The 20,600-nt window shown below is 33.9% G+C and overlaps 1 protein-coding gene across 1 annotated transcript; it reads right to left on the bottom strand.

Annotated features, from left to right (window-relative positions):
- Positions 1 to 4,999: 4,999 nt before the first annotated feature.
- On the bottom strand, positions 5,000 to 19,423 carry LOC127709382 (integrator complex subunit 15-like). The gene is made up of 7 exons (XM_052214888.1): positions 19,310 to 19,423; positions 12,477 to 12,700; positions 11,681 to 11,890; positions 9,983 to 10,151; positions 7,871 to 8,320; positions 6,438 to 6,489; positions 5,000 to 5,335 (listed from the first exon to the last, which is right to left on the bottom strand). The coding sequence occupies exons 2-7, from the start codon at positions 12,675 to 12,677 to the stop codon at positions 5,263 to 5,265; spliced, it is 1,155 nt and encodes a 384-aa protein (XP_052070848.1). The 5' UTR covers positions 12,678 to 12,700; positions 19,310 to 19,423; the 3' UTR covers positions 5,000 to 5,262.
- Positions 19,424 to 20,600: the final 1,177 nt, after the last annotated feature.

The following is a 20,600-nucleotide window of genomic DNA, read 5'->3' as shown; positions in this document are numbered from 1 at the left end:
CACAAAATCAACCATGCAATAATGTCAATAATCAGTGAATGCACGGACAGTTCGAAGCATAGGACAAATCAAACACTTGGCTTGAAACAGAAGTATTAGCTCGCTGAAGCTCACATTACACCTGTTTCTTAGCCTCGTAAAAATACAGCTGATATTTAAAGACACTAAAAAGTTATTGTCTATATATATATATATTGGGTTTAAGAACATCTGTTGTTCATCCTGCTAGTCAAATGCGTTTTGTTAAAATATACTTTACACTTTTTTGGTCTTCTGGAAAATGTTGTTTGTGCTGTATTTAGACCCCTCTACCAAGAAATTTGTTTTGCATGTACACATATAAAAATTGAAGTTTTTATCCAACACAATCATAGGTTTGAACGCTGTTTTCAATTTAGACTTGTGTATATATATATGTAGGACTCAAATCTATGGCGGGTTCCAAATCTATGGCAGATTCCTAATCTATGGCAAATATGACGTTACAAACGCCAAACAAATCAAATCTAAGGCAGTTTTTTGTTTTCTCCAAATCTATAGCAGATCTTGTAATTTTCCGGGAAAAAGACTTACATATAACGTCACAATTAAATAACGCCATATTGCATCGTCGCCACCGCTAACGATTGCGTAACCCATAGATTTGAACATCATTTTATATAGATTTTTTTTTATATGTAGAATGTAAATCAAAAACAAATATTTAACACGGGCTCACATATTTTTACAAACAAATACATAGGGAAACACTTTCCGCTTTCCCTCTAGAACAATTTGCCGATGGTGTGACCTTTTATTCAGAGGAGGGACAATATGTGCTGTATCGTCCGTATCCCGCGATAAAGAAAGGCACTGCTGTTTTAGTAGTGGATATTTTAGGAAAGGAGTTATAGTAAATATGTTAGCATCTATGGCTGGCAAAGTATATAAAGTGAGAGATGAAATTACAGGATATACCACTTTGACTTAAATCGTCATAAGTTAAAAAAGATTGATTAATGCTCAAATAAATATAAATGTGAAAAGTCAAACTGTTTAATTCTTTTTATAAAAAAATGCTTTCTTGTTTGTTAAGGGACTTCCATTTTTACTAGTTGGTTTAATGAATGGGTTTAACAGGTACCATGCACAGATTAGAAAATACTTATTTTTATGGGGCACATCATTTCAATCCCGAAGTCTGTATTATGGTATATCACTGCTACACTTAATAGGACATTTTATGGTTGCAATCACGATTTGGTTGAACATTATGGAATGTTTATTTCACAAATGTTTATAGACATGCTCATGTTGTCGTACATTTCGACTTGTTTAAGACAAGTCATTGATCGTATATTTTCTGCCTTGATCTCCATTTGTACAAAATCTGCCATAAATTTGAAAACAACAAAAATCCGCCATAGATTAGGAAATAACAAAAACTTGCCAGATTAGGATTTTAAAAAATCTGCCATAGATTTGGGATGGCATGACGTCATATTTACCATAGATTCGGAATCTGCCATAGATCTGGAACCCACCATAGATTTGAGTCCAACATATATATGATGATAATGAGATCTAAAAAAGGATATAAAACTAGAACATTCTCATCATTTAAGGATTTGATTTTGGAAACACCGACCGTGCATGACCCTCATGGTTTGGCAAGGTTGTTAAAAACACCTTCATTGTCGATTTGGGAATATTTTTTTTATTGGTTACTCTTGTACATAATAGAAAAGAAAAGATATGGGGTATCCATTCATGACACATACACACATGCATTCTGAAATAAGTTTCCAGCACAATTACTTGAGTCAACCCTCCACTAAATAATTGGAGATTGGAAATGTCAGGGACCACTAAACTGTAAACAGTTCAAATTTCAAATTAAATCAATTTCCCTGTTGTCTTTCCATAGTTAAAAGCACAATTACTTGTGTAATAAACCACTTAATCATTTGAAATTTGGAAATATTGACAAGACAACTAAACACAGAATTTGTTTGATTTCACTTGTCTTTCCAGATAGTGTTATATCCCTTGGTAAAACATAAAATATCCAATGGTTTCTTGACCAAATCAATTAACTTTTTAAATTTTGTTATGGACTAATTAACACAAATCCATTTCCAATTAGTAGTTGTAACTTATGTCTCTCTGGAGTAATGCCCCTTGGTAGAAAAAAACATTGTCAATTTTTGGTTTCCTGAAGATAAATGCCTTGCACAAATCATTTGAAATTTGGAAATGTTGTTCAGGACCACTAAACACAGAATCACATCATGTTTCCAAGACTTTACTTTAGTCTATCTAGATTTATACCTCTTAATAAAGCAAAGAATAGCCATGTCTTTTATGCTTTTATTAACCATTATTAGGCTATAAAAATTGAAGTCGCAACATTAACCTTTTGGAATAAATTATATTGGTCCAGCCTACATTATATAGGAGGGGCCTGATGCAGCATCTGTTGTATACTGTAGAGCAACATACCATTCTGATGATAGAATGGCGTTAGATATCAGATCATTCAACTATAGATAATGTTGTTAAGAGATCTAGACATGTACCATAAAAGGATATAAACATCTTTAATTTCTAACAATGTAAACAAAATTTTCCAATGCGATTTTTAAATGTGAAGCAAGAATGAATCCATATTTTAGCTGTTAGTGGTGAGCAATAATTGAAAGTACAGATATAAAATTCTGCCGTAAATGCAAATTTCTAGATTGCTCTTTATCAGAAGTGGTCAGAGACAGAGGCAAAAGTCACAGATGGCAAATACTGTGGATTCATTATTATTCGTTGGATACCAGATTTCGTGGATATCGTGGGTACAGGTGAACCACGAAATTAAATGTTCAATGAATAACAAATTTCTATAGGCTTGTATGCAGACCTCAGCAAAACCACAAAATTAAATATCCACGAACATGTAAGTTTGCCTTAATCCACAAAAATAAATGAATCCACAGTACATGTATAGAGACTTGTATTACCAAAAGATGGTCGGTGACTTGACCACAAATGAATATAAGGTCAATGCAATTTGACTGGAAATAGCACAGTTACAGTATAAATAATGTTATTATAACAAAGGACAACATTAACCACTGTGCAGGTTCCTGTTTCCAGACAGATACACAAACATGTGGCAAGGTTTAACTATTGTTTTTTGAACTCAACCACCCACTTTCAATTTTGATCAAAGGAATAAAAAAGTAAAATATAAGATTGTACAATTAATACCTGTACAGTGAAAGCACAACTCTATAAAACCAGTATAATAAATGACAAAAAACACAAGTACAAGCTAAGTAATACAAAATACAAGAGTGCAAACGTTGAAATGTCTCGCCTTTCCTTTACTGACCATTGATTTTATGTGGATAGTCCTTACTAAACTTAACATGATCCAAGAAAATGAGATCAGGGTCAGATAAACCAAACTGGAAGTACATGTACACCATACAGTCATTCCATACACCAAATATGCTTTAAATATAGATAACCTATTGCTCATAGTATCTAAGAAACAAACTTAACATAGATCAAAGAACCATGAAAATGAGGTCAAGGTCAGATGAACCCTGCCAGACAGACATGTACACCTTACAATCATTACATGCTTTAAATATAGTTGACCTATTGCATATAGTATATAAGAAACAAACTTAACCAGGAAACCTTAAGATTGACCAATAAATCATGAAAATGAGGTCAAGGTTAGATGATAATTGCCAGACAGACATATTCACCTTGCAATCATTCCATACACCAAATACAGTAAAACTGTCTGACTGGCATGAGGACCTTGCAAGGTATGCACATACCAAATATAGTTATCCTATTACCCATAATAAGAGAGAAATCAAGAATACTAAAAATCTTAACTATTTGAGGACAATGGACATATGACAGACGGAAACTTCATAACATAAGGATCCCGGTCCTCTACCTTCTGAAATATTAAGCTTTTAAGAAGTTTGTTAACGCCGCCGTAGCCAGATCACTATCCATATGTCAAGCTTTCTGCGACAGAAGTCGCAGGCTTGACAATAAATCTGAATTCGGTTTTTTTTTCCATTGGAACCAACTTTCATGGGTTGTTTTTTCGTGGATATTTGATTTTGTGGTTTTTAAATATTCTGCAAACAATTCTATGGAAAATTTGTATTAAGGGGGCTTGCAGGTATAAATCCATTTTTTTTTTAAATATAGGATTTCCCCATTTTTTTCTATAAATTATCTTTATCATATACTTAATAGAAAAATAAAATAAAAAAATGGTGTCACCGTTCATTTAAGCTCACAATCAACCTTTGAAAGAAGCATGCATTTTTGTTAAGGTGCTTTTTTTCTGTTGAACTAATAGGAGAAATAGAGGTAATATCGAAAAAAAAAAAAAACTAAATTACAGAAATCACTTAAATTTTACAATTGTTTAGTTTAGATACAGCTTATTTAAAAAAAATAATAAAAAATATAGGTCACCGATGAGTTTAAAAAGTTATTTCAATTTTAATGCCAAAAAATGGTGTTTTTGCATCTAAGGGAGATAATTTGGAGCTTTTTCAATGATATAAACATTTTAAAAGTCATCTGGGGCCAAAACGAATTGATTTTTGTGGTTGATTTTTGTACCATATCATAAAGTAACAACTAATAGTGTAATAAATAAAATTTGTAATGAAAAAAATAATGTTTAAATTTTTTATGAAATTTTTGTACCCTCGAGCCTCCTTAAGTTAAACATTTGAATTCAAGCTTCACCTTTACTCACGAAATGCACAAAGCCAAAAAAAAAAAAAAAACTTTTTACTGCAGTGCAGGGATATCCAATCATAGCAATTCTATTTTCTTCGTACCGTATTTGACCTTTTTAACTTTTTTGATTCAAGTGTCACACTGATGAGTCTTTTGTAGACCAAATGCTGGTCTGGCATACAAAATTTTAATCCTGGTATCTAGGGAGAGTTTATTTGAATGAAATTACAGGGAACTCATATTTAATGTTGTAGCATCTTTTATTTATTTGTTTATTATGCACTTTTGAATATTCACTGATATTTTCAGATAAAACAAAGAAATTTTCTTTACTTATTTTGACAATTGAATCACAAGATCTATAATCCAATCTTGACAAGTCATCAATACCTCAATTTTTTTGACAAAAATCAGTCTGATCATACATAAACATTGTTTTACTTTCAATTCTATTCGTTCTTCACAAGATAAAAGCACCAAAGTATAAATGTATGTTTGTATTGTTCATGATGTGTCCATAGGTTGAAAATGTTGATTTCCTCTCTGTGAATGGTGGTTGTATATTATTTTGAGTAGTCTGAAAAACAAAATTTAAATAATTTATCAATTATTAAAACATGACTTATTTTTATATCATAACTTTTGATCATATTTGTTGTTTACTGTTTCAGTCATATGATCTTGTATTGTTGGTTAATAAATAGCAAAAATAATCAGCAATACAAGATCATTTGACAGGGACAGTAAACAATGATAAATGATCATCAGGCAAGATATAAAAATAAGTTGTGCTCTATCTTTTTTCTTTACGGTAATAGGCAAAATTGAGTTTGTGATCATGATCAATATCTAATATTAAACATCAAATACTACAATGTACCAACATATTACAGATTTTCAATGTGCTAGCTTACAAATTTATATATATAACACTTTCTGGACCTATTTTCATTTTAATTCCTAGCCAGGTGTTTGCTCTTTCCATCTCATGTGTCAAAGAAACAGCAAAAACAGATTTTAAAATCTTCAGTATGATTGGCAGGAATCAAAATGGGCGAAATGAGCTCTGAATTTTTTTCCTTATGCTTTGTCTGAAGGATTAGACCAATTATTTTGACCCTGATATTGCAAAAATATTTAAATTTCTCAATCCTTTCAAAATTATGTAGTTTTTACTGATAAATAAATTGAATGATAAGGGACTTTCATGAAACTCACTTCTTAGAAACAATTCAGTTTTAAAATTACTATTGAATACAAAATATTCCCCTTGTTGGGATGTTTTATATCTAGTATAAATACTGGTCCAATGCAGTGCAGAGCAATACTAAGAAGTAAATAAAATACAATTGTTTTGTCAAACCGTCATTGAATATTATGAAACTTGGAAATAAACTTTTTTTAATGTCGGATCAAAACAGTATCTACCACAAAATTTTGATCCTCCCCATCAAACCTTCTCCTTATAAACAATTCACATTAAATATATAATTAGCCAATGTTTCTCTTGTTTAGTGATTTTTTTCTTTTTGTTCAGCTTTCATTTTCTTGAATAAATGAGATTAAGAGTTTTGTAATTTAGACACTAAAATGATGCAAACATGCACAAAAACAAGATTTCTACTGACTGCCGTATATTTATGTGTGTCTGTTTTATAATAATACAATACTATAAATACCTATTTGGTGGAAGTATGCTGCATAATTCTTTTAAACCTTCTGTTCCCGTCACTGAAAAAAAATATAACAAATATTTACCTTAAATTCTGAGAGTATATATATAATGAATATAAGAAGACCATGAGTGGTCTTAACCTTTTAGAGCAATTGAGTTATTAACCCTTTTTTAATCGCTGTTCCAAATAAGCATGTAAACTTGATTGTATCGTGAAAATCTGATACCCATCCATAGAAGAAATTCTAAAACTTCTCATACATTTGAGTTCATAACAATATTTTACGAATCCAGAAGAAGACTTGCTACCATTATTATGCTTCTTGACATGCAAATGACATTATGCTAGGAAGGATATGTACACAATAAAAAACAATAGAAACAGGCTGATTAAAAAAGACAATAAATAAACTGTTATCACAGAGATATGTCTCGCCTTTTTGAAATTTTGATAATGCAAATTTTGAAATTAAAATAGCAATATTTCATCATGTAAGTTATGCAAATATTCAAAGTCGATGAACCATGACTGAAGGTACATGGCTAAACAATCTCCTTGGAATGAGATGTGCCAATGCTAATACAACTGCATACCAAATACCATTGACTTATTATAAGTAGTTCCCTTTAAACAAACCTAAAAACAACCATTAACTTGTAAACTATGTAAAAGTTTCAAAGTCAATGAACCATGATCAGGGGTGGGGCTATATAATCTCCATGGAAACTATACTTGCAAATGCCAATACATTTGCATACCAAATATCATTGACTTAACATTAGCAGTTCATCTTAAACTGATCTAATCACAAACTAATACATGTAAACTAAGCAAAAGTTTCAAAGTCAATAGACCATGACTGAGGGGGGGGGCCAAATATTCTCCATGGAAATGAGATGTGCTAATGCTTATACAACTGAACACAAATTAACATTGGCCTACCACTAATGGTTCCCCTTGAACTGACCTAATCACAAACTAATACATGTTAACTTAGCAAAATTTTCAAAGTCTATAGACCATGACTAAGGGGGTGGAGCCAAATAATCTCCATGGAAATGAGATATGCCAATGCTTATACAATTGCATACCAAATATCATTGACCTACCACTAGTGGTTCCCCATAAATTGACATGATCACAAACTAATACATGTAAACTATGAAAAGTTTCAAAGTCAATAGACCTTGACTGAGGGGGCGGGGCCAAATAATCTCCATGGTAATGAGATGTGCCAATGCTAATACAACTGCATACCAAATATCATTGACCTACCACTAGTGGTTCATCATGAACTAGACCTAATCACAAACTAATACATTTTTGACGACGACGCCGCCGCCGTAAACAGCATACCTATGTCTCGCTTTTTGACTCCGTCAAGGCAAGACAAAATTTGAATTTAACAAAATCACTCATCTTTTAATAAAAATTACCTTGATCTATTTTTAAACTTTCTGTTACTATGGCAACCTGTAAAACTTGACCAATTCTTTCTATTAACATGTAAAAGTTCTCTTCACTTATTTTCCAGTTCTGGCAACATTGTCTCACAGCAGTGGCAATGCTAATAAAGTCTTGTAAATGAAACAAAATCTGATTCAGTTCCATGCTTTTGTAAGACTGTAAATTCTGCAGAATACACAAATGAAGTTTAGAGAGTAAGGCAAATGTCTTTGTTGATGTTTCCATGTCAACTTTTTTGTCATGGTTACAAGCAGTCACTAAGTGTCCCAGAATGCACCAGCGGAATAAACCAAAAACTGGACAAGAGAAACTTGACTGGATTCTGACAAGTCTGACTGATTCAAAACACAAACAAGAATCTGATGAGATCCAATCTGTTATGGCATCTAATAGTCCCAATGGTGGGATGTTGTGATTATCTATAAAATAGAAAGATAAGTTAACTGTCTCCTTTGCCAAAACGTATTAAAACTTATCTAAAATGCTAAACTGTATTTAATAAAGCAAAATACTTCATATGTCAATCAATTGAAATTAAACGTATCGGTATGTACATTAGTCTAAATCATACCACTAATTTATTGATTATCTTTAAACCCCGAAAATCTTCAGTCCGGACTGAATTTGTATGATCTGTAACAGCTTCAGTATGTTATCATCTTGTGACAGATTTAATTGCCGAACAGTTCAGGTTGTGGTTTCACATCTGATAACAGTAAAACTGAGAAAAGACAATGACCTTAGTTTTAGAGAAATAAGTTTTATTATCAAAATAGACATATGCACTGGATATTCACACATAATGATTTGTTTTTGTTACATCATTCCCACTGATGTCCAATGTATGAAATGTCTTTAGGATACGAATATTTGGATCTAGCTAAATCCAAAACACATTTTGGCATAATTTCCAATCTGTGATAAACTACCCATTCACCACCTATATTTTTCTTTCTATCCAAGTACTCCTCAGTATACCATACCCCTAAATCATGTAAATTGTCCATTATCTTCCAAAACCCTTTATAAATTTCCTTTCTTATTCCTGAATTTTCTTATACCATAGCATTACAACCTGTCATGAATTTTGATTACAAATCAACATGATCAATTGAAATGAAGTTACATGTAAAGATATGGAAACATTAAAAATTGTAAAAATTCTGACCTTCATTATACATTCTTTACCTAATGACATTTCAAATATTTGTAACAAAAGTATAAAAAGGCTAGGCATCTGCAAGTCATCAGCTTCTTGTTGTCAAATATATGGTTCATAGATAAAGAGAAACCATACAGTGACTTTCTTCATCACCAAACTGATCAAAAAGCGGTGTACTTCGGGGTTTAAGTACAACATGTACAACCAAATTTATATTTTTTCCTATCTGCTATAATTGTTTGACGTTTGATAATGTTAAACTAAATCGATTCATACCGCTAGTTTCCTGCGAATTTCTACTGAATTGTTTCACATTTTGTTATTCAAGGACATTTTACAGCTTACTGTACAGTATGTCGCCTGCTCATTGTTGAAGGGGGTTACATGCTTTGTAGATGTTTACAGCCTTGTTCCTTTGGTCTTTAGTTGATAGTCGTCTAATGGCAATCATACCACATCTCACACTTTTTTTTAATTCTTTATGTGAAGTTAGGTTTTTTATCAGTTTAATCAAAGTTGAAGATTGCTTTTAATATATTTTAAATAGTCATTAAAGGGCAATACATAATAAAAACAGTCTATTGGCAGTATTTGTAATGAGACTTACCGGTAATTGTTGATCTTGTATTGCTAATCATATTTCTGTTTTTTAAAGTTTCTTTCTGTGTTAGTTTTAAAGTTAATAGGCAAAAATGATAAACATGGTCAAAAGGAGGTGACTGCTGCTGATATAAAATTACACGTAAACTATGCATACTGTATGTGTTCTGCTCATTGTTGATGGCCATATGGTGACCTATAGTTACTATCTTTTATGTCATTTGGTCTCTGGTAGAGAGTTGTCTCATGGCAATCATATCACATCTTCTTATTTTTATATGGAGACACTTAGTTTAAGGTTCACTGGGATATAACTTACCATTGAAGTAAAATATGGTGACGGCTGCTGATATAAAATTACATGTAAACAATGGAGACACTTTGGGTAGACCATGGAAAGCTTCACTGACACTGGGGTACAACATACAATATTCTTCTACCAAACTATGGGCAAGTTTACACACTCCATCACTATGACAACCTTGCTCCTAATAAATAGAAAATGATATTGTTTAGCACATCATATTTTACCCTGCAATTAACTATTTTACTATGAACAATGATAGAAATAAAGCTGTTGATTACAGAACTATTGCAATATTTGTCAAACACATATCAGCTTCTGGTAAGAATTTCACTAGCAATCCTTAGAGTCTGGTAAAGGGACTAAACCCCAACAAGAATTCTTTCTAAATTTTGCAGAATTCCCAAAATTATCAATTTCTCCCCTTCTAATTTTGATTCACCAATGAAAATGGTTTGTACTTACATGACCAATACAGGATCTTCTTACCCTTCCTGAGCACCTGAGATCACTCCCAGATTTTAATTGAGTTTGTGATGCTCAGTCTTTTGTTTTCTATGTTGTGTTTTGTAGACTATTGTTTGCCTTTTTTGTTATTTTTGGCCATAGCATTGTCAGTTTGTTTTCAAAACAGGAGGCTTTTTTATCTTTGCAAATGATAGGTTGATTGATTGGTATTTACATTACATTCAGTAGCAAATATTTCATGGATTTTGAGGATGAATCAGTGATTATGATGCTACACTGTTAGTAAATGACTCTTCTATTGGTAAATTACCTACATCCAGAGGGCAGCACAGTCAAGGACGGCTCCACATCTGACAGAGAGAGCTAAATTAATGATACTAATTTTGTCAGTAAATTACCTACATCCAGAGGGCAGCACAGTCAAGGACGGCTCCACATCTGACAGAGAGAGCTAAATTAATGATAATAATTTTGTCAGTAAATTACCTACATCCAGAGGGCAGCACAGTCAATGACGGCTCCACATCTGACAGAGAGAGCTAAATTAATGATACTAATTTTGTCAGTAAATTACCTACATCCAGAGGGCAGCACAGTCAAGGACGGCTCCACATCTGACAGAGAGAGCTAAATTAATGACACTAATTTTGTCAGTAAATTACCTACATCCAGAGGGCAGCACAGTCAAGGACGGCTCCACATCTGACAGAGAGAGCTAAATTAATGATACTAATTTTGTCAGTAAATTACCTACATCCAGAGGGCAGTACAGTCAAGGATGGCTCCACATCTGACAGATAGAGCTAAATTAATGATACTAATTTTGTCAGTAAATTACCTACATCCAGAGGGCAGCACAGTCAAGGACGGCTCCACATCTGACAGAAAGAGCTAAATTAATGATACTAATTTTGTCAGTAAATTACCTACATCCAGAGGGCAGCACAGTCAAGGACGGCTCCACATCTGACAGAGAGAGCTAAATTAATGATACAAATTTTGTCAGTAAATTACCTGCATCTAGAGGGTAGCACAGTCAAGGATGGCTCCACATCTGACAGACAGACCTAAATTAATGATACTAATTTTGTCAGTAAATTACCTGCATCCAGAGGGCAGCACAGTCAAGGACAGCTCCACATCTGACAGACAGAGCTAATGAAACTAATTTTGTCAGTAAATTACTTGCATCCGCTCCACATCTGACAGAAAGAGCTAATGATACTAATTTTGTAAGTAAATTACCTGCATCCAGAGGGCAGCACAGTCAAGCACAGCTCCACATCTGATAGACAGAGCTAATGATACTAATTTTGTCAGTAAACTTGTCTTGACAGGTTCATGTTTACCACCAAATATAACATTAAATAATTTATATCTGGATCCCTGTGAGATTTCATCAATAGCTGTACATAACATCTCTAACATATGTAATTCTTGAATGGCATTTAATCTCTGAAATACACATAAACACTTTTATGTAAACTACATGTACATTTGATTATTTGAAACTTAGGAAAATGCTCTATACATGCTTTTCAAGTTTTGCTAAATGGATTTTCAGTTTTTTGTTTTACATGTACATTTATACTATAAATTTTATACCTTTTGACTATGTTTTATATCGAAGCATATTTGGGGTCAGGCCTCAGGAATATACAAGAACCCTCAAAGAGGATTGCAGACAAGCAGAAACATTTTGTTCCTGGTGGTGTTTATCTTTATGGATAGTATTCCCAATAACAATAATACAACATTCCCTTTATGATTTGCAATTTTAAAACATGACACAAACCTTAGACATTCAAAATCCATACTATAACAGTAAATTATGTTTCAAAGTTTCAAAGGGAGGACTGCCCCCTCCTCCTTTTTAATCCACCTCTCTAATAAATCAAAAAAAAAATTTTTTGCAGTAGACTAAAATTTACATGAATCATGATAAACAAATTGCATCTTAGATGAATTAAATGTCATGCATTGTCATGTGACAGCGAGAATGAGCTATATATATATATATATATATGTGTGTACAGCTTACTCTATGGCCTCTTTGGTTCTGAGATGTAAATAAAATATAATCTTTAGCAACGTCCTGTGCCAAATTTTCTGGTGTCCCTGATAACCCAGGTAAAGATCCATGGTCATCTGATGAGATACAGGAAACTAGATAGTTGATAGCCTGCTTGGAGCATTCTGGAAAGTCAAGAGGTCTTAACTTCTGTAAAATTTTGGTTGTCATCTTTTGCTGTTACATTCCTTTATCTGAAAAAGAATTGAAAGAATGCATTTATAGTTCTGCTAAACAGCTAAAGATACATATGTCTATTAAAAAACCTCTCGGACTTAGATTTACCCCGAATATCAACAGCCACTTTAATTTGTATCTTCAACTCATTACAAGACCAAAACTGGAATTTGATTAATCATAGCCTATCTTAAATAAAGATTGGATGTTTTGATGGAACTGAAACTATTGAAAAATAAATGTAATCAGCTGTGAACACATGGTAAAGCTATCAACTTTCAAACCTCAAAGTGGGGAATGAATCTGATTAAAATACAGGTCCTGCATCCAAGGATCTAACAACACTCCAGTCTGTTTTTGTAATTATCACGTGACATCTGATCAGCTTATGACATTCCTGCTTATGATTTTTAAGGTGTGTTTATCATTCATTACAACAAAACCAGAGGATCCTGATAAGTCTTTATTACAGAAAGTAAAACAGAGACTTGTCAAATCCTTGTAAGCAAACCATGGACACAGTCACAGCATGCACAGGGTCTGTATTGGTGTGAAAACAAGTGCACAGTAAAATCCAGTTTGATTTTCTAAAACTTAAAATGCATTTAAATTTTATTTATATAGGGCATGCACGTTTGCCTTCAAACTATTCCAGATGCAGGTTTGTCTGTACTCAGAGTAAATTTTTATATGTCAACACAGCCTTTTGAGTCACAGGGTCCACATGAGGTGGATCTTTTGGCTAAAATGACTCTTTACACCACAAAATTTACTAAGTGCAAACAAACCTATGCACTAAAATGCATTAAAATGTTTCAAGATGCACAGGTTTGTCTGCATTCCGAGTTAATTTTGTGGATGGTTTCTTATCGTTGAGTTGCAAGTTGCGAGTTGAAAAGGCTGAGTTGCAAGTTACAAAGTCGAGTTGCGAGTTACAAAAATATTATGTTTCTCTAATTTCTTAAGATTTATATATCTATAAACGGTCACATATATAAATAGTCATGTCGTCTGATTTTTGAAACAGAATTTTTCAGGTTTACTTTGCATTTAATAAACAAAGCATACATGTACCCGAACTTAGTTATACACTGCATGAGGAAGGGTCCCTGTATTTTGATTGCAGGATTTGAAAGAGTTATGTGATACTTATTTATAAGAGTCTATATGTTGCAAAGTCAGGCACGCTTAAATTTCTTTCAAGAGAGCGACATTGTTCATTTTCTAAAATAAAACAGGATATACTGTAGATATAAGACAAAATGTATACCGTACTGAACAAATCAAGCATAAGAAAATAAATCAAGTAGACAAATGAAATATACTTGCAAATTCTAGACATCTCACAGAATATGGCACTGTGTTAGGCCTAAAGTAAATAGTCAAAGGTACCAGGCTTATAATATTTTCTACCCCAGATGCGCGTTTCGTCTATACAAGACTCATCAGTGACGAATGAATAAAGGATATTCATTAGCATACCAAGTGCTAGCTTTTCGTCTTTCGCAAAGGTTTAGGGAATAGGGTGATATAGGTACAATTGCACATTTAACTTAGGAAAATATCTCATGAATTAGTCAGAAATGTGATATGCTATGTGCTTTATGTGATAAATTAAATAATTTAGAACTTTGTTAACTTTGTGATTCCACCCCAAGCGGAGAGTGCATATATATATATACCAAATAGTTAATAATCGAGTTGTTCAATGTATGTATATCTGAATACTACAATGCAATAAATTGCTTCACTGAGCACAGCTGGATACGACAGCAGAGGTCCAACCCTGAACAGTTGGGGCAAAAATAGACACAATATTCACGCTTGATACAGGTCTGAATTTGGATCGTAATTAAATATTTGACACATAATAGGTTTCTGACACAGAATAACTGTAGTCAAAGAACTTAGAATTGGTTATATGATTTGAATTTATATTCAATTTTTGCTTTTGTGCAATACACTATGCTGTTGCTATTGACCCCCCCCCCCCCCCCCCCAAAAAAAAATTTACCCCCCTTTTTTTTTGCTTTTGTGCAATACACTATGCTGTTGCGAATTGACTCCCCCCCCCCCCCCCCCCCCCCAAAAAATAAAATTTAACCCCCCCATTTTTCTGAAATCTGAAATGAGAAAAAATTGTCCCCCCCTCACAATTTCTTTTTAACCCCCCCTTCCAATTTTTTTTCACCTCACCCCCCCCCCCCCCTTTTTCCAAAAAAAACCGAACTTTCCCTCAAGATATGGTCATAATCTCAATTCAATTTTCCAATGGAGTTTGCAACCATAATTACCCATTTAAATACATCATAAAAGTCTTAAAATAGAAAATGACATACATAATCATGGCTAAAATTAATATTCCTTAATCATCATTTTTAAATAGTAACTTCTAAAAATAAATTGACAGCTAATCACCTCAAGACAGTACAACATTTCTTTATACATTATTTAAATGCAGTGTAAGGGAGGTAATCCAAACATAACATTTTACTTTCTTTTAATTGTCCATTAACCAGGAAACACTTGTTTTCCCCCTAATTCCTAAACAGTTTGAGCCATAACCCCTAAAAAGCCAATCCTAGCCATCCCTTTGTGGTATGGAAACTTGTGGTATAATTTCAGAGAGATCCATACACCTTTCCACAAGTTATTGTCTGGAAACTAGAAAAATGCTTATTTGGACCCCTTTTTGGCCCCTTATTCCTAAACTGTTAGGACTATAACCCCCAAAATCAATCCCAACCTTCCTTTTGTTATTATTAACCTTGTGTTTAAATTTCATAGATTTCTATTCACATTTACTTAAGTTATTGTCCGGAAACCAAATGTCTTCGGACGACGCTGACGACGTGATACCAATATACGACTGCAAAATTTTTTGCGGTCGTATAAAAATAAGCATGCTATAGATGTGTTTCTATGGCATTATGGTAACTTCCTGGCATAGGAGATCATAATGTGGATTTTTCTATACGACCTCAAATAAATTTTTGTGGTCGTATATTGGTATGACGTTGGTGTCGTCGTCCTGCGTCGTCCGAAGACACTTAGTTTAAGTGAATGGATCTCTATGAAATTTTACCACAAGGTTCAATACCACAAAAGGAAGGTTGGGATTGATTTTGGGGGTTTTGGTACCAACAGTAAAGGAATTAGGGGCCAAAAAGGGGCCAAAAATAAGCATTTTTGTAACTTCCAGACATAACTTGTGTGTTAGTGTATGGATCTCTCTGACATTGTACCACAAGGTTCCATATCACAAAAGGAATGCTGGGATTGATTTTGGGGGTAATTGCCTCAAAATTTTAGGAATTAGGGGCCAAAAAAGGGGCAAAAAACAAGCATTTTTCTAGTTTCATGACAATAACTTTTGTGTCTAAGTGTATGGATCTTTCTGAAATTGTAATACAAGGTTCCATATCACAAAGGGAAAGCTGGAATTGAGTTTGGGGGTAATTGCCGAAATGTTTAGGAATTGGGGGCCAAAAAGGGGCCAAAAAACACATTTTTCTAGTTTCCAGACAATAACTTGTGTTCAAGTGTATGGATCTCTCTGAAATTGTCCTGCAAGGTACCATACCACAAAGGGAAGGCTGGGATTGATGATGGGGGTAATTGCCTCAATATTTTAGGAATTAGGGGCAAAAAAGGGGCAAAAAACAAGCATTTTTCTAGTTTCAGGACAATAACTTGTGTGTAAGTGTATGGATCTTTCTGAAATTGTACTACAAGGTTCCATATCACAAAAGGAAAGCTGGGTTTGAGTTTGGGGGTAATTGCCCTAAACGTTTAGGAATTTGGGGCCAAAAAACACATTTTTCTAGTTTCCAGACAATAACTTGTGTTCAAGTGTATGGATCTCTCTGAAATTGTACTGCAAGGTACCATACCACAAAGGGAAGGCTGGGATTGAGTTTGGGGGTGATGAATCATAAGGGGGTTCAAAAAATTTGGGGGGGGAGATTTTTTTTTTCCTTTTTTTTTCCTTTTTTTTTCTTTTAAAATTTTCCATTTTAAGTTGGTTATTTCTGATTTATACTTAGAAGCAAATAATAATGATATGGTAGGAGATACCCACCAAACAGGAGGTGTAAATTATTATATAATAAGTATTGTGCAATAGCAAGAAATTTTCAATTGCACAGTATTGCACAATATCAAGAAATCTTCAATTGCACAGTATTGCGCAATAGCAAGAAATCTTCAATTGCACAGTATTGAGCAATAGCAAGAAATATCCAATAGCACAATATTGCGCAATAGCAAGAAATTGTCAATTGTACAGTATTGCGCAATAGCAAGAAATATTTTATTGCACAGTATTGTGCAAAAGAAGATACTTCGTATAAATTGCTTATTTCTTGACCAATTTCAATGGGGTTTTATTCTTGAATTCTTGGGGTTCTTTAATATGCTGAATCTAACTGTGTATTTAGTTTTTGGATTTTGGGCCCCGTTTTTAAATTGGTCCACATTGAGGTCCAAAGGGTCCAAAATTAAACTTTGTTTGATTTCATCAAAAATTGAATTATTGGGGTTCTTTGATATGCTGAATCTTACTGTGTATTTAGATTCTTAATTTTTGGTTCCGTTTTCAAATTGGTCTACATTAAGGTCCAAAGGGTCCAAAATTAAACTTAGTTTGATTTTAACAAAAATTGAATTCTTAGGGTTCTTTGATATGCTGAATCTAAACATGTATTTAGATTTTTGATTATGGGCCCAGTTTCAAGTTGGTCCAAATCGGGGTCCAAAATTAAACTTTGTTTGATTTCAACATAAATTGAATATATGGGGTTCTTTAATATGCTTAATCCAACCATGTATTTAGATTTTTGATTTTTGGTCCCCGTTATCAACTTTGTCCACATTGAGGTCAAAAGGGTCCAAAATTAAACTTTGTTTGATTTCATCAAAAATTGAATTCTTGGGGTTCTTTGATATGCTGAATCTAACCATGTATTTAGATTTTGGATATTGGACCATAATAGGTGAATGTCCAATTTAAAATTTTTAAGTTCTTAGACCACATTCATTCTGTGTCAGAAACCTATGCTGTGTCAAATATTTAATCACAATCCAAATGCAAAGCTGTATCAAGCTTGAATGTTGTGTCCATACTTGCCCCAACTGTTCAGGGTTCGACCTCTGCGGTCGTATCAAGCTGCGCCCTGCGGAGCATTTTATTTTAATTTGGAAAGACGTTATTCTATAATCATGATAATAAGCTATATATACCGCTGTTACAAAAAATAAAAGCCTTGTCCATGTTGTGTCACAAGTTTACTTTTCTACCTGCACGCAGCCTTGATACAAATGTTGTCGTTTCAGATATCAGCTGGGTATTGTACATTTTCGTATGATTAACCCAATTTTTAGAAAGAAGTTACATATTCCAAAACTGCCTCTTTTGGCTCTTTTACAAAAGTATTTTTGACAGCTACATGTATAGCATAAAGAACGGAAACGGGGAATGTGTCAAAGAGACAACAACCCAACCAAAATATACAAGTCAACCCAAGGCCACCAATGGGTCCAACACAGCGAAAAATCCCACACCCAGAGGCAGGCCCCGAAACACAATGTACACTAGATCAATAAAATGGACGCCATTCTATGCTCCGAAACATATTGATGAACCAAAATTAAAATATAAACAAGACTAACAAAGGCTAGAGGTTTCTGACTTAGGACAGACGCAAAAATGCGGCGGGGGTTAAACAGGTTTTATGACTATGAGAACTCAAACTTCCCCCTTCACCTCAAGCCAATGTAGACATATATAACTTAAACGTCTACAGTTTTGAGTGTCACTGCCAAAGAATAAATTTTAGGGTCCCTAACAAATATTGCCTCTGCAGCTGCCCCAAAGAGCCCACTCTTAACGGAATCCGCAGAAGGGGTCTTTTACATATACATGTATGTACTATAGTTTAGTTTCTATCTTCCTTTACGTGTAATATGACGGTGCAGAAAATAACCATACTTTGCGTAGTGATTATGTAAGCAATCCATTCATTTTTTTTTACACAAGACTCAGATGAAGTCCAAACAACAAAAAGAATCAACAATACTGTATACAATTCTATAAACAATCACCATTCAAAAATTTTAAAGAGGTACACCAAAAAATTAAAATAGTTTTCCCCATTTTCACGCAAATCTTTTTTTGTAACTCGCTACTCGACTTTCGTAACTCGTAACTCGCCCTGCGTTACTCGCAATTCGACTTTCATAACTCGCAACTCAACTTTTGTTACTCGCAACTCGATACTCGACAACAAGTGAATCTCAATTTTGTGGTGTAAACCAGTCATTTTAGCCAAAGGTTCCACATGAACCTTAAATAAACGACCACACACATAGCACAAATAGTATTTCATTGTGGTCTATGAAGACATTGTCTTGTATCCTGTTCATGTGATAGACCCTTGTGCTAGATAAATGTAATCATACATTTAGGTTGGTTTTATTTTACAAGTGCAAGTTGCTGTTATAATCATAAAACTTGAAAAAGAGATTGGGTAAGATTGCTGATGCTAACAGTAACAGCGAATCCATTCAGAGTTGCTCTTACATGTATATGAAAATTAAATGCAAAGGGACACTTCCCCCAAACATACTCATCGATGACAGTCTTGTAATACTGTGTCCTTTCGTTAAGAACTATTTCTACTGGCTACAGTCAGATATAATTTTCCAGCACAATTAAACTGGTCCCGTGAATGACATGCTTGGGAAGCAGGACAAATCGCCCCACTGGAAAATCGCCCCACACCAAATCGCCCCACTTTTAAAAAATCGCCCCAAACTGGTTTACCAACTCGCCCCACTTTTAAAAAAATCGCCCCACTTGTGAAAAGGGTTAATTAAATCCCGTTAATTTTTCTCCTGCCAACTCGCCCCACTTAATGAAATAATGTAAACCTAGATGAATATATAATTTCAGGTCTGCCAACTCCAGTGGCGGATCCAGAGGGGGGCGTAGAGGGCGTACGCCCCCCCTTTGCCTGCACTTTTTTTTTTTTTTTGTAAAATGATTAATCAGACTAGACTTCGCGAACTTTGCCATTTCCAGTGTATTTAATTTTTATGCGATAATTCTTTACTTATAAAGATATTTTTCGCTCGTATTTACTGTAATATATTATTGATTATGTCAAAGTCATGTGATTCGCTACGGTGGAGTTGACCAGTACGTCGAAAAAATCGTCACTCAGTCATTTTGAAATTCAAATTACAGTAACACATTGCTTAGGCTGAGGATGACAAGCATGACGCCTTCAAAGCGACAAAGTATCGAGCAAGAACGTATTGACTTCTATTTCACAATTCCACCCAACAGAAAGTAATACTCTATTACACTCTCATGAAAAAAAAATTTTCCACAGCAATATTATTTACCTACGAAAACATGTTTAACCCCACACGTCCCAGCCCATTAATAATATTGCGGAATAGTGATCCCCAGTCAGTAAGCTCTAGATATAGATTTAAAGTCTAAGGTACGGACCATTTGATTTGAGGGGGCAGTCTGAGATATTTTAGAGAAAAAATTCTGACCCTGGTTTTTGCCTTAAACAAAAATACTGGCCGTATCTGGATTGAAAACAATAATCTTGTCCACTTTTTTGCAATTAGAAAAAAATATTTTCAACAAAATTATTTACCATTAAATGAACATGATGAATAAAAAACGGGCGTAATTTATTTTTGGGGGGTTGCATGTGAATCCCATATCTGACCGGAATGTCTGTTTCGCCGAACTGATATACGGAATACTTTTTTCAAGGCCCGACTGCAACCTGCCTGCTGGGTGTGGCCTATATGTCTCCATGTGTCGACCGTCATTCACAACTTCATTGTCATTTCCGACTCATTCGTAGCCTTTGGTTGATTTGGAACCCCTCACTT

Source organism: Mytilus californianus, unplaced genomic scaffold, assembly GCF_021869535.1.
Source record: "Mytilus californianus isolate M0D057914Y unplaced genomic scaffold, xbMytCali1.0.p SCAF_7, whole genome shotgun sequence".
In the NCBI taxonomy this organism is placed as follows: domain Eukaryota; kingdom Metazoa; phylum Mollusca; class Bivalvia; order Mytilida; family Mytilidae; genus Mytilus; species Mytilus californianus.
This window is presented reverse-complemented; position numbering and strand designations above follow the sequence as displayed.